This window comes from Doryrhamphus excisus, chromosome 9, assembly GCF_030265055.1.
Source record: "Doryrhamphus excisus isolate RoL2022-K1 chromosome 9, RoL_Dexc_1.0, whole genome shotgun sequence".
Taxonomy (NCBI): domain Eukaryota; kingdom Metazoa; phylum Chordata; class Actinopteri; order Syngnathiformes; family Syngnathidae; genus Doryrhamphus; species Doryrhamphus excisus.
Genome location: NC_080474.1, coordinates 3,817,435 through 3,841,594, shown reverse-complemented (window position 1 = coordinate 3,841,594; position 24,160 = coordinate 3,817,435). Strand labels below are relative to the sequence as shown.

The 24,160-nt window shown below is 40.9% G+C and overlaps 1 protein-coding gene across 1 annotated transcript; it reads left to right on the top strand.

Moving 5' to 3' along the window:
* The first annotated feature begins 2,406 nt into the window (after window positions 1-2,406).
* Window positions 2,407-14,553, top strand: sp3a (sp3a transcription factor). The gene is made up of 11 exons (XM_058082833.1): window positions 2,407-2,592; window positions 2,946-3,043; window positions 4,448-5,693; window positions 6,087-6,273; window positions 6,376-6,572; window positions 7,584-9,415; window positions 9,554-9,627; window positions 11,003-11,091; window positions 11,236-11,352; window positions 13,792-13,982; window positions 14,115-14,553. The coding sequence occupies exons 1-6, from the start codon at window positions 2,586-2,588 to the stop codon at window positions 7,874-7,876; spliced, it is 2,028 nt and encodes a 675-aa protein (XP_057938816.1). The 5' UTR covers window positions 2,407-2,585; the 3' UTR covers window positions 7,877-9,415; window positions 9,554-9,627; window positions 11,003-11,091; window positions 11,236-11,352; window positions 13,792-13,982; window positions 14,115-14,553.
* The last annotated feature ends 9,607 nt before the right edge of the window (window positions 14,554-24,160 follow it).

The window sequence follows — 24,160 nt, the reverse complement described above, 5'->3', positions numbered from 1 at the left end:
TTTAGGTATAAAATATATAGCTACTGTATAACAACTAATTATGAAATGGGAGTCATGGTGTTGTCAGGCTAGCGCAAGAGGCTAAAAGGCGAAAACACATTAGCAGTGACACATTAAATCCATCCGTTTTTTCTAGAGAGGTGGGGTACACCCTGGACTGGTGGCCAGCCAATCACAGGGCACATATAGACAAACAACCATTCACACTCACATTCATACCTATGGACAATTTGGAGTCGCCAATTAGCCTAGCATGCATTAAAAAAAACATAAGCATGTAAAAATGGCAGGCTTTCTAATATTGCATTACATTTTATTTGTATTATTTTTATATATTTATAAATGATGACTGATTTGTGGTGGGGGGCTGTTAAATCTGAGGGGCCCTAAATACTGAACCGCGAATATGCGGGGGTCCACTGTACTTGCAAATTGTTTATACCTTTCCAAAGTCTCCCGGAGTAAGACAGACATAGCTGAAAGGGTTTTCTAAAGCTGTTTCCAATGGTCTGTGTTTACCTGACACTTGGATTGACAGCGGAGTGATTAGAAATATCCACCATTCACTGCTGTGAGCTCCTGAGTGCCCGGAAAGTGCTTTTGTAGTCTGGCTGTAATGGTCCAAGTTTGAATTGAAGGTTGAGAGAAATAGCCTCACTGCGGTGGTGCACTCTGAGGAACTGACACACCACAATAATGGGCAGAAGTGGGGTCCTGATAGCATCGCAGGCAGCACAGAGCGGGCACAAAAACATGCACACGCTCATTACGTGCTTGTGGCATGCTCACAATGCTGTTATGCACACAAGAGCTATAAGGGTGGACATCACTCAAAAGCGGATTCATTTTTTTTATTCTATATGATGTTTTTTCCTAATGCATCCATGAGCCTACATTAACAAATTTTGTATTCACTACATTGAGGTCATAACCGCTGCATAAATGGCATCTTGGAAGTTAAATCTTTATGGATTGAAACAATAATGGAGGGGTGTCCAAACTTTTTCCAGCAAGGGCAATAGCGAAAATGAAGGGATGCAACTTTGCCACCTTGATAAGTTGCATGCTAAGCTAAGGGGTTACATACTGTATTTATAAACAATGCATGTCAGCTTTGTGATACAGGTGAAAGAGTCTATTTCTAGACTTTTTTTGTTTTGTTTTTTTTTTGTTTCTTTTTGTGTTTTCTCCAGGTACTCCGGTTTCTTCCGGTTTCACAGCTGGGATAGGTTCCAGCATACTCGCAACCCCAGTGAGTATAAGCGGCATAGAAAATAGATGGATGGATAATCTTTGTTTGTTTCTTTTGGTAGTATTACAACTTAATTCCCATAATATTTGGGCTTTATTCCCATAATATTATAACTTTATCCTAAAAAAAAAATGCAACTTTATTTTGTTGTGTCTGTTTGTCATAATTTTACAACTTTCAGAAAAATTTAATTTTTCTTTAATATTTTTACTTCATGCTACTATAATTACATTTTTGTCCGTCATAGTATTGCAAGTTTATTCTCTTAAAATTACAGCTCTTTCTGCTGTTGTTTTTTTTTTAAATTTTCCAACTATTTCATCTTTCTTCATGTAAAATATTGCCTTGTAATTATGACTTTATTCACATAATATTTTCACATTATTCTCATGACATTATAACTTTTCCTGCAACCCAAATTTTTGGTTAGTTTCTCATAATATTTATTTTTTATTTCGACTTTATACTGCTAAAATACTTTAATTTTTCCTCACAATATTGTTGTAAAATTAACTTTTCTTGTTCAACTAGAACTTTTTACTTGTAATAATTTGACTTTATTTTTGTAAAATTACTGCTGATTTTTACATTTTTGCTGTTTTTTTATTTGTATTTTTGTTGTTAAATTGGATTTTTAGAATATGTGCTGCAAATGGCGTCCCCAGGTTGCACTTTGGACACCGCTGAAAGGTCTATTTTGGTGTCCAACCACAGTAAACTTCTTTCCGAGCCAAAATTCAAATTCATCCCAACCAGAAACCCTGTAGGTGCTGATCAAAAACATTATAATAAATTAAAATATGATGAAAAATATGTTTGTAATTTAAAAAACGTAAATTGATGAGGTTTTCAAATATATTTTTGCTGGTAAAATAATAAAATAATATTTTTTAAACAGGTGGGTTGCCTGTAAAATATAAGTAGTTTTGCAACATTAACTAAGTGTGGAAAAGTGAACTCTTTCTTTTAAAACAAATTGCGCAACAGGACCACAACAAATTCCACCCGGACAGTAAAGCAGAAAATGTTCAACAGGAAAATAATCCGCCAAAGAATGACTGATATGCTGACCAGCTAATCAGAATACGATGCTTAAAAGACGTAACCAATCAAATATTTACAAGAGGGCGGGATTTCCTTCGTGTGACGCAAACGCTCCAGTCAACACTGCAGGCCCCACCCTTTGTGTTGCTTACCGCCAGTCAATCAAAATAGAAAAAAAAAATCTTGACAGTTATCACCTATTTCTACGGGGCTACCGTCAATACTAACCGCTAGCCATGTCTGCTTGGGTGTAACTGTCCAAACTATCCGCTTAACAGCAAGTCACGCAATGACTGGTATGTAATTTCCTATCTTATTCTTCACCCACGTATGCTAACGAGGCTAAATTAGCTCGCTAGCAGGCTAGCTGGGATGCTTCTGAGCGATACTGCTAATCAGCACCCGGCTAGCTAACTTAGCAGTAGCCGCTAACGCTGTTCTTGTAGCTAACTAGATTAGCGACGCACATTCAAGCATCAAACTTTGTGCTTCCGTGCTGCTACTCTTTTTTTTTTACCCCCACACGATAACGGCGATACTTGTGAACTAGTTTAAGCTAAACAACAGCCTCTTAGCTCTCCCTGTGGTGATGAGGTTTGTTTAGCCATAGCTAGCTCTGTTCGAACTCCCCATATTTTGTCCTATACAGCGCAAGAACGTCCACTGAAAGCAGAGGAAATGGCTGCTTTGGACGCGAACAGCAGTCACAGCGACTTTTTGCAACATGAAGACGACAGGGGCAATCAGGTAAGACTTTTCTTGTAAGTGTTTCTCGGTGTGTAGCTTAGTGGCTCTGAGTTGGAAACTTGCAGAGGGATTTCGAACCTCTCAGACAACGCTTCCTCTCGGGCTGTGCTTAAAATCCCGCCTTCTCCGCTTTGGGTGAAGAGACCGCCTGAAATCTCGAGCAGATGTCAACATTAGGTGAATAGTGTCTGGCGGGTCAACAAATGTGTGTGACTTCCGAGCTGCAGAACTTTGGTGACACGTCTTTATTTGGCTAATCGCCCGCCACTCAGGCTCTCCCACCTCATTTAAACTTGCTTACTTGCTTAGTCGTTGTCTCTCGACCGAGTTTTGGTGACCAGCATCAGAGGTAGCCACTGATGTGATATGTGATCTGTATATTGCGTTTCTCAGAAATAAATTCATAAATGACTATTTATTCTAGACTATTGTCTGTAGACTATTATCTATCCATCCATCCATTTTCTATGCCGCTTATCCTCACAAGGGTCGCAGGTATGCTGGAGCCTATCCCAGCTGTCTTTGGGCAAGAGGCGGGGTACACCCTGGAGTGGTCGCCAGCCAATGGCAGGGTGCATATAGACAACCATTCACACTCAAATTCATACCTATGGAGAATTTGGAGTCACCAATTAGCCTAGCATGTTTTTGGAATGTGGGAGTCACCCGGAGTACCTGTAGAAAACCAACGAAACCAGCTATCAAACCCAGGTCTTCCCGATCTCCTGACTTTGTGGCCTACGTGCTAAGCAATCGGCCACCAATGCGGCCCGACTATTGTCTATTATTAGTCAAAATGTATTAAAATTCATTAATTTTCTACTGCTTATCTAATGGTTGAATGTAATTTGAACATGCATCAGGTTACTATGGAATACATCACATTCATCAATTCACAGTTCCATATGTCCAAAAGGAATAGGAAGAAGCAAAGCTTATTAAATCATACCTTGTGACATAATGGTGATTTTTTTTACAACCATAATAAATAATGATCATAGATATAACCATTAAAATGGTGATTATATAATAACAAAATATGTTTGTCTATATGTGCCATGTGATTGGCTTGCAACCAGTCCAGGGTGTACCCCTGCCTCTCGCCCGAAGACAGCTGGGATAGGCTCCAGCACCCCCGCAAACCTCGTGAGGATAAGCCGAAGAAAATGAATGAATAATAACAAAATAAACACAACATGACTTGTTCAAGACTCTTCTTGCTTGTATTTTCATTATACTCATTGCACTTCATTATCATTGGCCTTGTGCCCACTAGAATGAATGAGAATGAATTGAATGAAAAATCGTGTCACGTTTTAATCTTGTGAGATATTATGACACCCCTATTTAGTGATGTGTTGTCAACACTTCCATATGTATAATATCCCTCATTTCCTCTCTTAGACTACAGATCAGACCTCTGCGCAGCTGACAGTGTCTGATAAATGGGAAGTGTTAACCCCCACCACAGCAGCAAAGGACGATTCTGGGATGATGCAGATCCAAGGCCAAGGAATATTAACGTCAAATGGACAGTACGTTCTTCCTCTCCAGAACTTGCAAAGTCAGCCGATCTTTGTGTCGTCGGGGAACGACGGCACCTCTGCCAATTCAGTGCCTAACATTCAGTACCAAGTCATTCCTCAGATTCAGACTGCAGACGGACAGCTGAGCTTCGCCACTGCGGGCATGGAAGGAGCGACACTGAGTCAGGACGCCACAGGGCAAATTCAGATCTTGCCCGATGGCAGCCAGAGTCTCAGTGTGACATCAACAGCAAACATCCTTACAAACAACCAGAGCCTCATATCACAGACTGGGAATGTCCAGCAGATGCAGGGGGTTTCTATCGGAAGCTCCACCTTCAACAACCAGGGTCAGGTTGTTACTAATGTGCCTGTGGGTTTGCCGGGGAACATCACTTTTGTTCCGATTAACAGTATAGACTTGGACGCACTCGGCCTATCGGGAGCCCAGACTATAGCGACAGGAGTCACCGCTGATGGCCAGTTAATCATGGCCAACCAACCTGGGACTGTGTCGGTGAACCAGGCGAAGACAGACGATCACCTCTCAGAAACACTAACGGCAAATGACGCAAATGCTGAGCTCTTTGTGCCGACGTCTTCCTCCCAGCTACAGAACCCATCCGGTGAAGCAAATCTCCTGACACAGGACGCCTCGTTGTCATCTGTGGCGACACAGCAGGCCAGCATGACTGCCGGCCTCCCGGAAGGCTTCATCCAACAGACTCAAGAGCAGAACATCCAAGCGTCATCTTCTCAGCCCATTGTCCAGCTGCAGCAGGTGCCGCTGCAGACCATCAACGGGCAGGTGGTCCAGTCGGTGGCCACAAGCGGCCAGGGTGTGCAAAATCTGCAGCTGATCAACCCCGGGACCTTTATCATCCAAGCCCAGACAGTTACCCCGTCAGGCCAGATCCAGTGGCAGACCTTCCAGGTGCAAGGTGTGCAGAATTTGCAAAACCTTCAGCTCCCCACCACTCAAGCCCAGCAGATAACACTGGCACCAGTCCAGACCCTTTCACTGGGTTCCAGTCCGGTCAGCATCAACACTGGGCAGATCCCCAACCTGCAAACCGTGACGGTCAATTCAGTGGCACAGCAGGAAGGACACACACTCCCAGGAGGTAAACTATTTGTTATATTACCGGTACACTAGACAATTTTCCCATCACCCTCTTCAACTCAGCTCCTCTGTATTGACAATTTATCCATTGGCATGTCAGTCTTTGTCCCAGCTTTACAGCTCTGGGATGGGTAGACCTGACAAACACGTGCACACATGTAGCAATCACCAGTTATATACTGTATGATAAACCTTTCATAATAAAAATGTTATAACTTGCAAAACATGCTCACACCCGAATGCATTCACATGTGCACCTAAGACGTGTCATATTATTAATAGCTCTGCTGTGCACAATACAGCTTGCAGAGAATTGTCTGCTTTACTTGACGTGCATCCAGCAAAACCTGTTTTTATTGCAATATTGTCTTGCTTTATTTTGCGTGTGATGCAGACATCCGAATAAAGGAGGAGCCGGACTCAGGAGAGTGGCAGCTCAGCTCAGACTCCACCCTAAACACCAGCGATCTGTCCCACCTTCACGTCAGGCTGGTGGACGAGGAGGAGCAGCTGGGCCAGGAGGGCAGGAGGTTGCGCAGGGTGGCATGCACTTGCCCAAACTGCAAAGATTCTTCCGGAAGGTGAGTGAGCTTTATAGCTGTTCAGCACGAAAGCCCACTGACAGCACTGCTGCATTGTAAATGAACATCCCTGAATACTCACTGGGCCGCTATGTTTGGCAGAGGATCCGGTGTAGGGAAGAAGAAGCAGCACATCTGCCACATCGCAGGCTGCGGGAAAGTGTACGGAAAGACGTCACACCTGCGAGCACACCTGCGCTGGCATTCAGGGGAGCGACCCTTCGTGTGCAGCTGGATGTACTGCGGGAAGAGGTTCACACGCAGCGATGAGCTGCAGAGACATAGAAGAACACACACAGGTGCCCCACTTAATCAGTGTATTAGCTTCATATGTCAAGTACGGTCAGGTAAATGTGAGATTTTTGCGGCCATTGTGAAAAATGAAAACATTCACTCACCATTGCAGTATACCAGTAATTACTACTCATATTTAGCTCAATATGTTGCATCATTAATGTTTACTATTTGCATTACTCATTGCTTCAGTTTATACAAGCCTTTTTTGAAGAAAATCTGCATAATTTCACATTATGATGTCCGTCTAGCTTCACTGAAATAGGATTTGACTTAATACTTAAAAAAAAGTTTTTATTTCACCTCGTGTTTTTCCACGTATATGGGTCCATTGGTGTCTTACTTTAGGCTCCTCTCGTTAGTATTTTGCATAGAAAAGTACAGTAAAACAGTTGCTCACCAGCAAATGGCAAAAATGAGCTTGTAATTGATACACTCAGATAAATGTATGTCTTTCATAATTATTACATTCAGTTATATATGTTATATATATGGTTAAAAATTTAATGGGAAATAATAATTAATAATAATGATTAAATAAATAATAGGACAAGAAATAATAAAAAATCGAAAGAAATCTGCATTTGAACAATGGAAATTGTGAGGGCCCGTTGAGCGCCAAAAGCAGGGGTCGGGAACCTTTTTGGTTAAGAGAACCGTGAAGGCCACATTTTTTTAAATCTATATCCATGAGAGCCATTGAATACAAAAAATATTTGTGTATTTTTATGCAAGACCAATAGTTTTAGATATATGGACTCTAATTTCGTAGACCAGGCGCCGCGCAGGGCAGGTGCACCTACGCCCTGCCAAAAGAGTGTGTTGTAAAACCAGGCAACAGTATATTAATGAACTATAAGCCACAACTGCTGTTTGTTACTAAGCAATAAGTATAGATGTGTCGTTTTTTTCCCTTTTTTCTTGACTTGTCTCTTGATATGTAAAACGAATAATTCAGAAAGAACTTTTCTGCGTGCAGTCACAGTCCAACGTTTTATTTTTTCTGGCATTGACAGGCGAGAAGAAGTTTGTGTGCCCCGAATGTTCCAAGCGCTTCATGAGGAGCGACCACTTGGCCAAGCACATCAAAACACACCAGAACAAAAAAGGCGTAAACTCTGTGAGCGCCGCGGTGACCTCCGTGGAGTCAGCGGGATCCTCAGACAGCATCATCACCACGCCGGGCGGGACCACCCTCATCCTCACCAACATCCAACAAGGATCCAACAACGCCCAGGACATCTTGGCCAACGCTGAGATCCCCTTGCAGCTCGTCACCACCTTAGCGGCCAGCGAAGTCATGGAGTGATTGGATTGGACTATCCCCTCACAGACTCGTCACAGCGTGTACTCCTACCTGCATTTTTATTCCAGTTTTTAAGACAATAAAAATATGAATATATAAATATATTTTAACACGGAAATAGTAAGTCCTGTCCACTCCGCAATAGAGTGGAAGTACCAGTTTAAAAAGACATTGCAGTAATTCCACATGGAAATGCCTTATTTTGTACAATATTGTGTAGTTGCAAGTATAGGATGTCCTCAATCGACTTTGTTATTGATGTCTTTTTCACCTTTTCTTACCACTTTACGTCCCTTTCTCTGTGAGCACCGCCAAGCTAATTTTACCCTGATAAAATACTTTTTTGATGCAAATGTATTTATGTTATGTGAGGGTTTATTTCTATATTATGTATTGTTTTTCCCCGGTGTAGTTTGTGTGCTTCCAACTTAGCAAGTCCTACAACCTTTTTTTTTTTTTTTTTTTTCCGAGGGTGAAAACAATCAAAGCTTTTCTATTGCGATATGTCCTCAGAATGACCAACACGTCATTGGATCATGAGCTATTTTTGACTCCACAGATGTATTGGGCTCTACCGCAAAGCTCTTTAAAAAGCCTTCCCTATATCAAAATGCATTTTTCTAAAGACTTGGCGGTGATAGTTGCCAAATTTGCCTAGTAACTCAGGGTGAGGTTTGACCAAGCCGAGGGAATCTCCCCTGTATCGTCATTTTTGGGGGGTAGCGATGATGGACCAAAAGCTGAGAAGAACAACAGCACTACCGTGATATTTGCGATCATTAAATCATTAATCACATTGATTTATTTTCTTAGTGTTATTTTAAATGAAGCGAATCATCCCAACAGTACAATTCACAATCAGTCTAATGTAGGCGTCTCCAGAGTGTAAATGTGATATTGATTGTGGTACTTTTCATTGTTTAACAGCACTGTGGTCATCACTTGCGTCTTGTAGTGGATCATTGTTTGCGTCCCTGTTGGCAGACCTATTTGTTAATTTTTATAAGTATTGTTTTCCCCCATTTTCAATGTCCCTTTTTCCTTCTGACCCCTTCCCTAACTTTTAAAGGAATAGGTGATGTTATGAAATTATTTTTGATATATATTGTCCTCTTCAGCATCCACACAGCTTCTTGTGTACTTGACGTTTTTACTTATTTAGACCGCTGTATAAAACCTGTCTATAATGTCATTATAAAAATTTCTGTTACAATCCAATTTCTTTTTTCCCCCATTTTTTATTCAGAAAATGTTTTGTACACTTTTGTTGTACTGTCACCTTTCTTGCCAGGTGGTTCCATCCCTACAGCCTCCGGTCCTTCGGTGGGGCCCAGCAGATGTCACTACAGCCAAGGCAGCGGCACATAAGGCCCCTCTGACACCCTGACCTTCCTCATGTGGCATTGAGAGACGAAGTCGCCGAGGCCAACAGGATGTCCGCACCCTGTTTTGAAGTGCCTGAAGCATACCATGCTGTCGGAGGACGTACTATGACTTTGAGTGTGACCCACCTTTCTGGATGACCTTCTTTTCAGATAACAGGTATCGGCATTTCTATTAATTATATTGAGTGTTTTTTCTCTCATTTTTCACCAAACTTTTTTTTGCATACACAAAAGGCCTTTTTCTCTTAAATATTGCTCACATATCTGTTGAATATTCATATCTCATCCACCTCAGGTTTGTCATACCAGGATGCCGATTCAACAGCAAGACCAATGCATATGTGTGCCTTAGGCTGGCCACAGTAGAAGGTGGGGGCAAAGTTCGTCTTTCACTGTATTGGAAGTCCATTGTTAAGGGCATGGTTGTCCAAAATGTGGTCCAGGGGCAGTTTGCAGCCTGCAAAAAGGCTGAACACAAAGAGAAAAAGTTTTAAATTTTAATACTAGTTAATTATAGCGCAAAGCTTTGTCTTGAAATAGATGCTCAGTAATGACCTAACATACAAATACAAGGCAGAGGAAGCATTCTAATTGTGAATGTAGAATTCTATATTGGCCACTAGGTGTCAGTGTCTGGTGAGACAATGACACTTTTTTTTGTTGAAATTGGCTCACAACAGGCACAATAATAATAACATAATCATCATCACATTGACATGGGCTACTGTCGGGGCCATAACCCACCACATGCTAAAACTCAACTCTGAACCGCTGAAAAATATCAAAGTGGCTGTGCAACGTTAGATTTTTCAGTATAAAAAGTGTGCATATCCCTGTTTTAGTGTATTTGTAGGGTCTGAAGAAGCCTAAATCTAAATCTTAAAATCTCATGACATATCTTAGCTGTAATTTTGAAAGGTCTTAAAATGTTTTAACATTACTTTTATCGAAGACAAATGCATCAACTTATCATCAACAGCATAATTTATTCAGTGTGAAGCACGATGTGGCGAGCGACGACGTATGATATTTGAGGCAAATGGTGGTCACACTTGATACTCACTGACTGGGGGGTTTAGGGACCCCACCTCGAATACAGTTCTACTGCACATTTTGGAGTGGCCTGTTTTTGTGGCCAACCTGTGCAATAATCATGCAGAGAAATATTTTCAATATGGAAAAGTTTTACAGTTCAGCTCATTAAAAAAGTGTATTGAGTGATATTAGTGAATTATATATAGTGAATTATCGTGGTTGTGTGTTTTGATACTGCTCTATGGATGTTGGGGTATTGTTCTTATATTGCCTGTTCACTGATGTACATCGTACTGAAATTGGTACATTTGACTCGTTCGGCCTTGTTGCTGATATATTCTTTATAAAGGAATTAGAAATGTATGAAAGGCCACCGGATTTTATTGTGTACGAACATAATTAAAATAGTCATTGAAAAGCTTTATGAGGTAAATCAGCACATGCTTTTTTTTTGTGACAGAAAATAAAAAGCAAGTCAAACCATGTCACCTGTTAAAGAGGCCTCGTCCACCATCCCCTTCCTCTCATTTGCATAATTTAATGAATCCAAGTCATTGTAATGCAATACGAGTGCAGCAGGAACATAGAATGACAGTTTGAGTTAATGAAATGTGTTAAAGGTATCATCATTTACTTGTATGTTAATTAGTCCAATTAATTTCCCTTGCTCTGTAATCTGAATATTGTAATAATCTTTGCTCCCCTGCAGGAATGGAATCTACAATGCACACACCTCTGGGACAATCTGCATGAAGCATCATGGTTTCTCCACGTGTATAGTGTGCACTTTTCACCAGCGTGAGCTTCTTTTGATCGGTTCTTATCATTTTTATTAGTTGCTTGCGATGCATGTCAGAAGTCACACTCACGGTTGGAGGACGGCTTGAAGTCATTTGCATGCTTCATCATTTCATTATTTCATTGTTATGTCTTCTTTTACAGATGGATGCCGCCTCGTTTTGGGTGTTTGCTCTCCTCTGACGGAAACGAAGGCGACGGATATCAATAAAACGTATTCTCGGCACTCACAAGCAGCGCAGTTGAAGCTGGAAAGACAAGGTAAAAACAGGGATGTTGAAGGTTGACAAGCAAGAGGTGCGGCTGTATGGGCTTAAATCCTATAGATAACGGGTGTCAAACTCAATCACACAGGGGGCCAAAACTCAAAAGGCTTTTTGTGAAAAGCATAACTTTCATTGTGACACAACTTTAGCTACATACGTATATTTATTTATAAATACATCTTTAGGAGCGAGCGTTCGGTTGATAAAAACATCTAACTAGCGAATGAGTTTAGAATGTTTGTGAATGTTTGTTTCATAATGTCCGCTAGGGCCAATTCAATGCTATTTTCCAAACAGTTCCTCCCCACGAAATTGCAGCACGGGCCAGATTTGGCTTCTGGGCCTGAGTTTGACACATATACTGTATATGCTATAGGTTGCTAGCAATGTAAACGGGAGGGCAGATAGTTGATCTGGCTTACAGACACGCCTATATAAGGAAGTCTGCTGCTCTGTGACATCACAAATTGCCAGTTTATCATAGGCATGGCTCCTCTGGCTGGCTGTAGTCTGTCTAAGGAGGGGTGGTTGCTGTGTGTGACTGGCCAATCACAGAGCGTGAAGAGTCGTCACGATTACATTACGGATAATGCCGAGTTGTATTTGTTTCATGCTTGTACTTGGCAAAAATGCATTATTCATAACAGATTATTCCAAGTAGTAGTCTACGTATCTGTACAGCTTGGGTGAAGGTTAGACGGTGTATTTAAGGAGCGTCGAACAAAGTGAGACAAGTCACCACTCACAAACCGTGAGTATGTAACGGTATATAATTCTTTGCATAAAATAATTAGCCATATTTCCGAAATTGATATCCATACATCCTTACAGCATGCTTGAGGATATGATGTGCTCTTCCACAAAAATACTATAAGAATGTGATTTTCATATAATTTATTTTATAATGTAGGCTCATGTCTACATCAGCACATGTATGTGTTGAATCAAATCGTATCGGAACCAATAGTATTTTTTTGTACACTGTGTCGAAATATACCTTTAAAATGTATTGTTTTTTTGATCATATCTTAACGCGTCTATCTAGATGCATATCAAATTGTGGCCCAACACACGTAAACCTTATATAACATATCAATGGAAAGCTTTTTTAGTCTGTGGTGTAATTGCGTTTCAATGTGTAAGTCATTCAAAATTGTCTCTGCAACAACAATACAATGATCATACAATAACATTTCCAACAGTATTATAAGATATACATAGATAGTAACTCTGCTGTGCACTCCAGGCAGAAATGACATGATCTTTATGCTGTCTCTCGTATACAAATCACTTGAGGGATGAAGGCTGCTTCTTCTCTACTTGAGCCTCATTTTAATGGTTTTCCCCAGCAGTGGAAAAATAGGCCTGCAATTTTGCCAAATGACTATTATTTGCCTTCCTCAAGGAACAACTTGAAAGTACAGCACAATGAATTTTTGGCGTGGCACAGCTGTAGTTACGTACAGTAGAGGCCTGCTTTTCCGTGGGGTGGGGGGGGGTACAGCTATTGTCTTCTTCAATTTACCTGAAGCCCGTTGTTTCAATTAGTCAAGTAATCGGCCCCAGACCAGAGTTAACCCTAGTAACCCGCAGCTTTTGGTCATTACAAATGAATAAAAAGGTTATTTATTTATGTAAAGAAACCATTGCGGCTCACAAATTGGACAAATTTTACCTGTGTTATCACACATTACAAATTATTACCGTCATGTCAAAAAGGCCTATTTCCTAATATATATATATTTTTACCAAAAATCCACAAATTTGCAGGACTGTGAATGCTGACATCCTATGTCACAACCGATCATATGGGCTGCTACTGTGGATCTAAATGCAAAAATTAATTAATTCATTTTCTACCGCTTATCCTCATGAAGGTTGCGGGTTGTGCTGGAGCCTATCCCAGCCAATCACAGGGCACATATAGACAAACAACCATTCCCACTCACATTCATACCTATGGACAATTTGGAGTTGGCAATTAACCTAGCATGTTTTTGGAATGTGGGAGGAAACCGGAGTACCCGGAGAAAACCCACGCATGCACAGAGAGGCAAAAAAATGTAAATGCAAAAAATGCAAGAGGGTCACAGAGGTTTTTTGTCTTGTCAAACAAACTCTACTGACTCTTACATTTTTTTCAAGTTGCAAGAAAAACGTATGCACTTGTCCGTATGGTCAACAAGTGTTTGCACCCCGCATACATAATCGTGATTTTACTCCTTCTAGGTCTTCACAACTATGTTCTGCATGCACAAAAAAAACTTTTGGGGAATGCCAAAAATGACATGACCAAAAGAATAGGACGTCCTGTTGCTTACATGTGTTTTATGTGTGAAACAGCTCTTAAAAAGTCTTGCATGTCGACTTAGAAGATCTTCTTCAGTGCTGAACTGGTTCACATTTCGTTTTAATGGTGTTTTTTTCCATCCAGGACTGAGGCGTGTCGTCTTTGGTGCAGCATTCCCTGTCACTCTCTTGTCCTTGATCAACTACACAGGGTAGACAACAGCACTGATCATTCGCCCACCCTCGTGCAAGGAAAACCCAGCATGGGTCAACTCAATAACCTGATATTTATTCTACTCCACCGTCGACTCAATGTGGACAATTTAGCAGCACCAGGTCAGCACCTTTCTTGTGTTTTTTTTAAATCTCATAGACAATTTGGTGACCTCCCCCCAGAGCACCGACATGTCCAAAGGAGACAAATACAATTTTAGCGCAAGCGTGCTTTTGTTGTGACATTGTGTTCAGGTTCGGATGTCTCAAGGTGATACCCGGTGTGGGACAAGAGGAGGTAGGGGCTGCTATTATGCAAAGGTGATATCCAGCATGCTTTTTCATGTATTTTCAGTCATCATTTACTGTCATCCACGCATGTCCGGCGTGAATGTTGAAATTGCTGTGGTTACAAATTGTTTGGCATCATCCGGTTATGGCCGAGGTGCCATTCAGCTTCAAATTAAACACTCGTTGCGACAGGGAAATGATGGTGTGGACCCCTTCTTTTCAAGGCACGGAATTCAAATCGGATCAGTCTTCATTGTGAAATTTCTGCCCCGCTGTTTTGCATTTACTGTTATCCGTATCCAACTGTGAAAATTGAATTGACAACAATGCGGCCACCTCCTTCAAATATCCCGCGTGATGATGTCCATTGTATCTGTCTATTTTTACTGACGAGAAAATTGCATAAGATGATGTTGGAGCGATGCCGCCATATAGTTTCCTCTACTATACAAAATAACTCTGCCTTCATCGCTCACCTCAAGGTCAGACCTGACAACCGTGCTTCACTCCCTCGACTGGAGTGCGCTCTCTGTGTTGTCTTTTGGTGACAAGAGCCAGCCTGTTATTCAGCCTACTGGAAGACAATTTCAGATATGGAAGGAGACGTTTTGTGTCTGAAAATGTACATTAAATGGAGTCAACAACGCCCCACGAGGTCACTGCAGAGTCCCGCCGCAGAGAGTCGGAGCCGGGGAGAATCAACACCCGCCTGTGATGGCTGTGTGGCAGCTTTGACACAGGTAATATGCAAGCACGATGACAGTGGCGGCGGTGCGCTGCCGAGACAATGATGTACATATCATTTTCCTCCATGACTGATTGAAGACTGTAATCTGTGCTGGACTTTGTCTCTGATTACACCCATCTCAGGGAGCAAAACAAGGAGTCGAGGCACTGGGATCATGCCAGGCTTTCAGCCTTCAAGAGGGACTGAAGCCCACCTCTAAGGTGAGCTCAATTTGGTACCATTTATACCTTTGAAACGAGTGTCGGATGAAATGCATCTGGCAGATGGTGGTCAAACAGTTGCTGGCATGAAGATGACACTGGAACAGAGATGCAAGGAAGCACTCAAGGTCATTCCATTGCCTTCTTCTGCTCAGATGTTCAAGCTTTGCTTGAAGAAAATGACACTTAAAAGCATCTCTGAAGCCAAAGCCGCCATTTGTTTCTGCTACTTAAAGCGAGTTGACTGCAAAAATATGTTATATGAAACTGATTTACATTAAATTTGTGTACAGTACTACATGGCATTCAGTAATTGGTTGATTCCAGACCTGATCTCCGGGTAGGAAATTATTTATCAATCAAATATTTTCATAGTTTTAGCATTGAAAACCTGTTTCCAACCTTCTACTGTAAATTGCTTTCCCATTACCCAATATAGTACATATAATTACACTCATGTAGGTGTGTGTGACCATAAATGTCCTGTCCTGTATGTGTGGACAGGAAGTGACCTCGCACTACACAGATAATATTAAAAAGTACAGGAAATTTTGGAAATCCAATAACAATAGCTACGTTTCTTGGGACGTGCCTTGAACACCTTCTGTTTTGCTTCTAACACTACCTACAAAGCAAGAAGCTGGACTAAGCTAGTTATGGTGGGCCCCATGACTCTACAACCCAGTCAGGAACGCTCCTGCTACGTCTCCTAGACACTTTCATACCTCCACAGGACCAAGTGCCTTCACACTTTTCATCCATTTCAATGCTCTTCTCACTTCCTCCTTACCAATCTTTGTTACTTTCTGGTCCAAAGCAGACACGTCTTCTACTCTTCCTTCTCTCTCATTTTCCTCATTCATCAACTATTTAAAATAGTCGTTCCATCTTCCCATCCCACTACTGGCATCTGTCAACACTTCCATTCTTATCCTTGACCACCCTAACCTGCTGCACGTCCTTCCCATCTCTGTCTCTCTGCTGTAGAGATCCATCTCTCCAACCTAGTTCAACCTAGCGTACAAGTCATCATAGACCTCTTGTTTGGCCTTTCGTAACTACTTACGATTCACATTACCATTCATCTCTCTGTACTCCCGTCTACTCTCTTCAGTCCTCTCCATGGTCCACTTCTTCTTAGCTAACCTTTTTGGCTATTTACTCTCCTGCACCTCCTCATTCCACCACCAAGTCTCTTGGTCTGCTTTTTTTTCCAGACGACACACCAAGTACTCTCCTACCTGTATCCCTGATCGCATTTGCTGTAGTTGTACGGTCATTTGGAAGTACCTCCTACTAAAATCCTACAACACGCTTCTTGTTTCAGCTTCCACCATTTGGCCCCCTCATCTTCCTCACCATGAGGGTCATTCTACATTCTGGCTACACTTTCACCTACCACTACTTTGCAGTCACTGATCTCCTTCAGATTACAGCATCTACACAAGATGTAGTCTACCTGTGTACTCCTACCTCCACTCCACCCTATGTTCCTCTATCTTCTGGAAGAAAGTATTCACTACAGCCACTTCCATCCTTTCGGCAAAATCAACCACCATCTGCGTTCCTCTCCTGAATACCAAACCTGCCCATCACGTCTTCATCATCTCTATTTCCTGCACCAACATGTCCATTCAAGTCTGTCCCAATGACAACACGTGTTTCCTTGCAGGAAACCGAGGTTAACAGAGGTTTTTTAAAGCCTTTTGTCCTTGTCAACACTCTCTCCTATGTTAACCAGAGAATCACTCCCATGAAGTCAGCAGGTTCTTGAGTGGTCGGCCTGTAACGTAGTGGAAATCATGTCACTTTTCAGAACATGCTGCAATATATGCAAAGCACCATCATAAAAAAAACTGAGGCAGCACACTGTGAAAATTAATAAGGCTACTGGGGGAAGTGTGGCATTTTCAGAGTGAGAGATTAGCGAGTAGGCAAAAGAGTTGGTAAGCCAGTTAAAAAGAAAAAATCCTGTTGTAGTCCGCTTCACATCAGTCCCTTGGCCCTGAATTGAAACACAGCTCCTGTACTGCTGGTGGAAGATGCAATATTTACAAATTCCCCTCAACTTCTCAGTGAATAATTCATGAATCCTACTAAAAAAAAAATTCAGAGGCTCAGTCAAGGTGCTCACAAAGGGAAACTGCATCATGCACGTTACAGCCCACTGCCTCTGCGTCGTGACGGGACAATATACATTTGTGAAGGAATCAAACCAGTCCCAAGCACCAGTCACACTGTCGTACATGATCTACCCACTCAGATAGGATGTCACGCCAAGCAGAATCACCCTTTTGCTGATGTATCCTCATGTAAGCATGAGAGAGAGATTTCTCTGTTGACAATAGGTCAGCGCTAGAAAGAAGGTACCGCGCACATTACAAGGTTGTTCTCAGGGGAGCGGTAATAGGTTCTGGGCAATTGAACAGTCTGCCATGGTTTAGTGCGCCTACACTGAGTTAGAGCTGTCATCATTACCACTTCTTGTAGCGTTTGGCCCATAAGCAACGCTGACACGTCCACTGGCAGTGATACTTCACTGTGGCCCAACATTTGAATGGGCTGACTGGGAGCCTCACACACTCTCAATATGAAGGGTGTCGCTTCTTGGAAATTATATTTGACCAATCATTGTCAAATTAGGGATGACCTTTATTTGAACGACATGCAGGCTGTGGAAAGTGCGAAAGATTGTACGAAGTGCGGGAGCTTGTGTAAATTTTATTTATTTATTTTTTTTAATTCTTGTATTTTTTTATTTTTTGATACGATGTGCTCCACACACAACATGGTTGCTAGCTCAGTATGTCCATGGCAAATGGAAACAGAACAGAACATGAAGTAAATACAATATAAGACGATGGAACCGGAATTAATGCATAAACAGGGAAAATAACCCACACTGTATGTGACGTATACAATTTAAAAGAAGGAAAAACAACGACAAAAATGGAAACATCTGTAGAAATTTTACAAATATAAGGTCTTAAAAATATTACGTGATAAAAGTTGCAATTAACAAGAAGAATGTCTAAAACCGTCCTACTCCTTGAACCGAATATTAATTTAGTCGGTTAGCTGCTTCTTCTTTTTCTTTTGTTTATTCCTGGTTAGCAAGAAGCTCACACAGTTATTTATTTTTCTAATGGTACGAAGGAGATTGATTGACAACGTTCTGCAGCCAATCATAAGGACTGTTGTGGCTCTATATTGTCTACTGTGGGTTCCTAATATGCTTAAACAAGCACGTAAACACATACTGACATGACATGACATGAGTCTACAACTCCCTCTACTGTTGGCGGTAGTCGGAAGTAGCAGTAGTAAATACATTAACAGTCACTCTAATACACCATAAGGATGCAGTTCATACTATGCTAGCAGATCTGAGTCTGTTATTTCACTTAGTTTATTTGTTCTTACACGTAGTTTTACACATACTTTATTTGTTCTTACACGTAGTTTATTTGTTCTTACTTCTTCTGTGGTTTCTGCGCTATTTCTGCACTGTGACGATCTGGCGAGGAGCTCCTCCGAGATTACATGTACATGGTGACTTGGCTCACTGAGAAAGTTTATAGCGGCTATATTTTAAGAGTGTTTTTTAAAAAACTATACAAGGCAATAGCATATTGATAAACCATATTAACATCACGATCGTTTGAAATAAAGATGTTTTGTCTAACATCACTAATTGGGAGTGATGCCGGCTCCCAGCATGCATTGTGGTACTTGGTTCGTAAAAAGTTGCTGCAGTCTGTTCAGAGTATGCATCCATGTTGATCTTGCTATCTTTGGCAACTATCACGTCTTCAGTAAAGTTCAAAGTAACCTTAAATCTTATTTAATTTAATTTAATTTAAGCCTTTCGTTCATCATTCATATGCATTTCGAATTGTTTCATGCATGTAGAACTAGAAAAAGTGTACTAGTTAGCAAGGAACTACATAGTCAACCACCTATTACATCATAGACAGGCGACGGAGCTGACTTCCCCTTCCTGTTTCCATGTATCGCTAAGCTAACGAGGACATTTTGTGCAAAAAAAATACATTAAGAACACAGCTGTATACCTGAGAATATTCTCATTTATTCAAGTCATGTTATTCTCAGGGCAGTGACTTGATCCCGACTAGTCTGACTAGATAGGACAGCCGCGGTCTGAGACGGTAAATCCATTGGATTCCTGTCCTATGTCGTCATTGAGACTCAGATGTCTTCAAAGGTAGCCTGAACAGTCCACTTGAGATCGATTCAATGCCCCGAGAATAAGAGCACAGTTGGCTTCCCGCAGTGTATTAATAACACGACAAGACACGCACCATGTTGCATGCTAACCAGAAAATGTACGCAAACCGAGGCAGCATTTTGGAGTCGTTTTTTTACAAGAACGCACTAACTGGGCGTGTCAAAGACACTCCATCGAGGAAGCTGATGGTAGCCAAGACAGAGACAGACCATAGTTCAACATCGTTGTCTTTGTCAGATGACAAATGTTGAACATCAGCTTCATAATAGTCATCTAATCCTACTTAGACTAATTGTTGGTCCACTCGTTAGTTGACATGGAAGTGTTCCTGCCACGCTCCTACTTTTGACAGACTTATCCGAGCGGTGTATTTTGAGCGGCCATCAAGGCCTCATCGTGGCGAGCGTGCGGCAACCTCACCCTGACACGCAGATGCTTCCCGCTTCCTCCTCCCACACATCTCTTACATCAGCGTCCGAATGAAGCGGCTGTGAAAATGAAGGAGAGGAAAAGTTTACATTGTGCCAGAAAAAGGAAATGGAAATTACAGGCGGTGTCGGATAATTGAGCTTGTCGCCTGAGACATGCTAATAACAGACGGAGATGCACAAGACTTGTCAGTCCGTCCCCGCCGTGACAGACTCTCTCTTGTGTTGATGAGCTGTTTTAGGGGGCAAATTGTTCCACGCAAACGCCGTCGTTATTACGAGCTGGCAAGACGCTAGCTTGTGTACGCCAATGTGCTGCAAGTGACAGAATCCAATTGACCGGCACATATTCATGTGCTTTATTTTCTTTATTCTCATGCAACAATGCCGACAATTACTGCAGCAAGTAAAACTGAAAATAGAATTGCATTGTGTGGCGAGGAAACAATGGCAGAGCTGTCTCAGCAACACGTCTGCTGACATTATTGGAACGACCGGGAGGCCTCCTGTAAGACAAGCTGTAATCCTACATGAACATGAAAGCACATTGATCTGTTTTTTTTTTTTTATACCATGTAAAAAATGTATATCGCCAACCTGTGTTTATACTTTCTATGCTTTACATCCTGACAGTCCATTTGGACGTCTTCTCTCCCGTTGACGTGATTCACTGTCATCCGACATATTTAATGTCTTCATGGAGGTCTTTACAAGCCGCGTTTGCTTTTCAAGTCAAAGCTTGAGCATCTACTTCCATAGTACAAATCATAGAAATATACTCTTGTGGGTTTTTAAATTGTATGCGTGTATTTGGGGTGCAAGAATACAGAAAATTCGCAGTTCACTTCAGTGTGATACTTGAGTACAGGGGTGTCCAAAGTGGTCAGTTTATTTATTTGTCCACAGCACATTCTAAAAATATGATTAAACAAAAAAAAAAACTCAGCAAAAAGTGAAAATTCAGCAGTAATTTCACAAGAATAAAGTCAAAATATAAATTAGAGCTATTGTGGGAATAATTTCCTAATTAGAGGAAAATTAGAGTCGAAATTTACTTCATTGTACTTTATTGTACTTGTATTATTTATTTGTACTTTATTTAGCCTTTTTTTTGGCTTGAAAATGCTTCATTTGAGCAAAAATATGTAATATTTGTGTAATATTTGCATATTTGTTTCCTCACGAGAAGTTAGGGGTACTTCAGATACATTTTAGGATCAACCTAAAAAATATCACTGTACAACCTTTACCATAGATGTCCATTTGTCCTCCTCAGTCAGCCATTGTGAGCATATATTGTCTTGTCAAACAGTTTGATTCTGATCAACCAATCAGATGATGGAACAAATATTATGTTACTGCGGGTCCGTTAGCTGGCTGTGCAGGGAATCTGAAATATGATTGTTTGAAAAAAAACAAAACAATCTCATTGCTAATAGTCTGAATGTGATGTGTTATGGGCCAGCAGTACTGATTCTGAAGGCCCTTGGTAGATTAAACCAAGAAACATGCTACAGAGTAAAGACTAAAAACATTTTGTAAAAATGAATACAATTTCATGTACTGTAACAAATACAGTAAACCTTGGATATATCGGACTCGGATATATCGGAAATTCGCTCACAACGGACAGATAAAAAAGAACCAATTTTTCTGTAATGCATTTCCAATAAAAATTCATTGCATATATCGGATTTTTTATAACGGATTTCGCCTATTTCGGACAAAATCTCCAGTCCCGTTCCAATGCATTTCCATTAAATTTCCCTCGCATATATCGGATGGCCGCATCATGGCGCTCCGATTCGCCGAATCGTGACAGGCCTCTATACGACATTGTTTGCAGCGTTGCCTGCGCATCCAGATACATTGGAAACATAGTCAAGGAAGTGCCTTTTTATAACGGATAAAATCCGATTTTTCGGAAAACGGAAAATTTCCGGTATACGCATACGTATAACGGATTTCGCTTATATCGGACAAAACCAGTGGGAACAATTGAATCCGATATATCCGAGGTTTACTGTAGTAGAATTTCAATTGGTTTTGATGAATGACTGCAAACTTATGATTTATTAATAAGAAAAGTCGTGATAAAGTAAAGGCAAGGGATTACTGTACGTATATCCAAGCAAAATTCAAAATCACTGCAACCTATGTACTTGTTGTGCAGCAGGGATGCTACGATGGATCGCTTACCGCACACTTTGTACCGTATCACCGTGAGAATCAACACTATTCCGTAAAACCTCAATGTCGTCATTCTGACTTCCTGTTAGAGACTATGCCAATCCACGCCAGCATGTTTGATGACTCCGTTATCAAACCTATCGTCATTCAGCTTTTCTAGCATCCTTCTTTACATTCTTTGTTAGAGTTATCAGCCTCGGGTCCTACATGTTTTAGTACAAATTGATATATTTGTATGCTTGTACATCCTCCACTCAAAACATGTTGAAGTGAAATTACTCGGTGTCTTTGAACGCAGCAATTCATGGCTCATATTAACATATCAAATGTTGAAAGAGCGGTATCGGAAATTTAGAATATGGTCCATCCCTAATATAATTGTGTCCTGATTAATTGTGACTAATTAATTGGAAACCTGTGATTACAATTGTTTGATTTTGATTTGACAGCCCTAACATTGAGTATTAATATGAATACATGTGTGGATGGATGGCCGCCTCTCGGGAGCAAAGAGGACGTCTCCTGTGATGTTCAGTAGCATCGTCGCCACATGCGCGTCAAAGTGTCTCTCAGGGGACCACAAGGCACATCTGCTGGCCTCATGTCAGCTCATGAATAATAAGGAACGTCAGTATTCGGATACAGATACTGTATATACTTTGGGATTCTAACTTCAGTCCCCCGTGTCGAGGGTCCTTGTTGCGCCGCTGCCCTGACATGTCAGGCGCTATCTGAGGGGAATGTGTGTGTCCGGAGGTGAGGGGCTGAGCTTTGTGCTCTCAAGCAGGCCACCTCGCCTAGCCTTTGTGCCCGTAACAAGCTGAGCTCAGGCTCCAGCGAAGCGAGAAATTGTAAACTCTCCGGAGAGGCCCGGAGAGGAGATAAGGGCTCAGTGTTTGCTGGCAGCGTGCATGTGGATGAATCTGATAGAGGCCGGTCCCACGCCAGAATGGGAGTGATGATACCTCCCCTTGTATGGTGACTTATGTTTAATCCCCTTTGCCCCGTGTATTCACTTGCAAATACTCCTGTCACCATTAATATGTATTAACAGCCTTCACGCTCAGCTCAATACAGATTTACCCGGGTCTATTTTTCCTCTCGTGCTCGTCGTCTCCGTGCCGTAGCCGTCTTTTACGAACAAGAATAGACACGAATGTGCTGTTAATGTTCATCGTACCCGCTGCTGATGGTCAGCCGCCACCGCACACACAGCAGAAAAATACAATAAGACTACATTTACTTGCAGGATTTTTTTTTTTAGATTATTGCTTTTTACCCCCCAAAATAGAATTTTAAAAATAGAAAATAATGCTTAGTTTTGCTGGACAGAGACAGACATATTCATTTAACAATACGGTCCAATACGATTCAGATTTATTTAGACGTGTTGTACAGAATTATACATAAAAAAGGGACATGTTAGACATATATCTGTGTTAAATAAAAAAATAAAAAAAAAATATATATATATATATATATATATATATATATATATATATATATATATATATAATTTTTTATAATTATATAAAATATATAAATATATAAAAAAAAGTAATATATAAAATATCTGGAAAAAGTAAAATTCAAAGGAGTGGATTAAAAAATATAGTGGCTAAAAATAATAGCCACCATAAAATAAACCACAATAAAAATAAATGCAATAAAATGTATCAAAAGTTAACCTAAAACAAAAGAAAGTCACATATAAATAATATTATAGTATATATATAATATTTCCAATCCACTGTGTAAAGAATTCTAAAAGTAAGATATAATAAATAAAAGGCATCTAAAATAGCTAACATTAGGGGCGTTGCATATATGTCATAATCGATATTTCCTAACTTGTCAAATGCTTCATTCAAATTGTCTTTCACCGTTCATTGTTCGCTGACATCGTTTATGAATGTAATTAATAACAGTCAACGATGCGGTCTTAACAAGATCAAGAATGTTGCCGGGGATTTGTTTGAGATTTCTTCTCTTGTTGGAGCCGCTTAATCCAGACAAAGCCCTGAGAGGCTCATTAGAGCCTGGTGAGGCCTTAAGCCGGCTCTGCTTGCATTAAAGCCAGCCAAGAGCCGCCTGTCAGCCTCGCTGGCAAAGCCCAAATCAAGCTGTCAATTACCGGACATGTTTATGGAAATTACATGTTTGTTAACATGCTGGAAAAATGTGCTCTGGCTTCC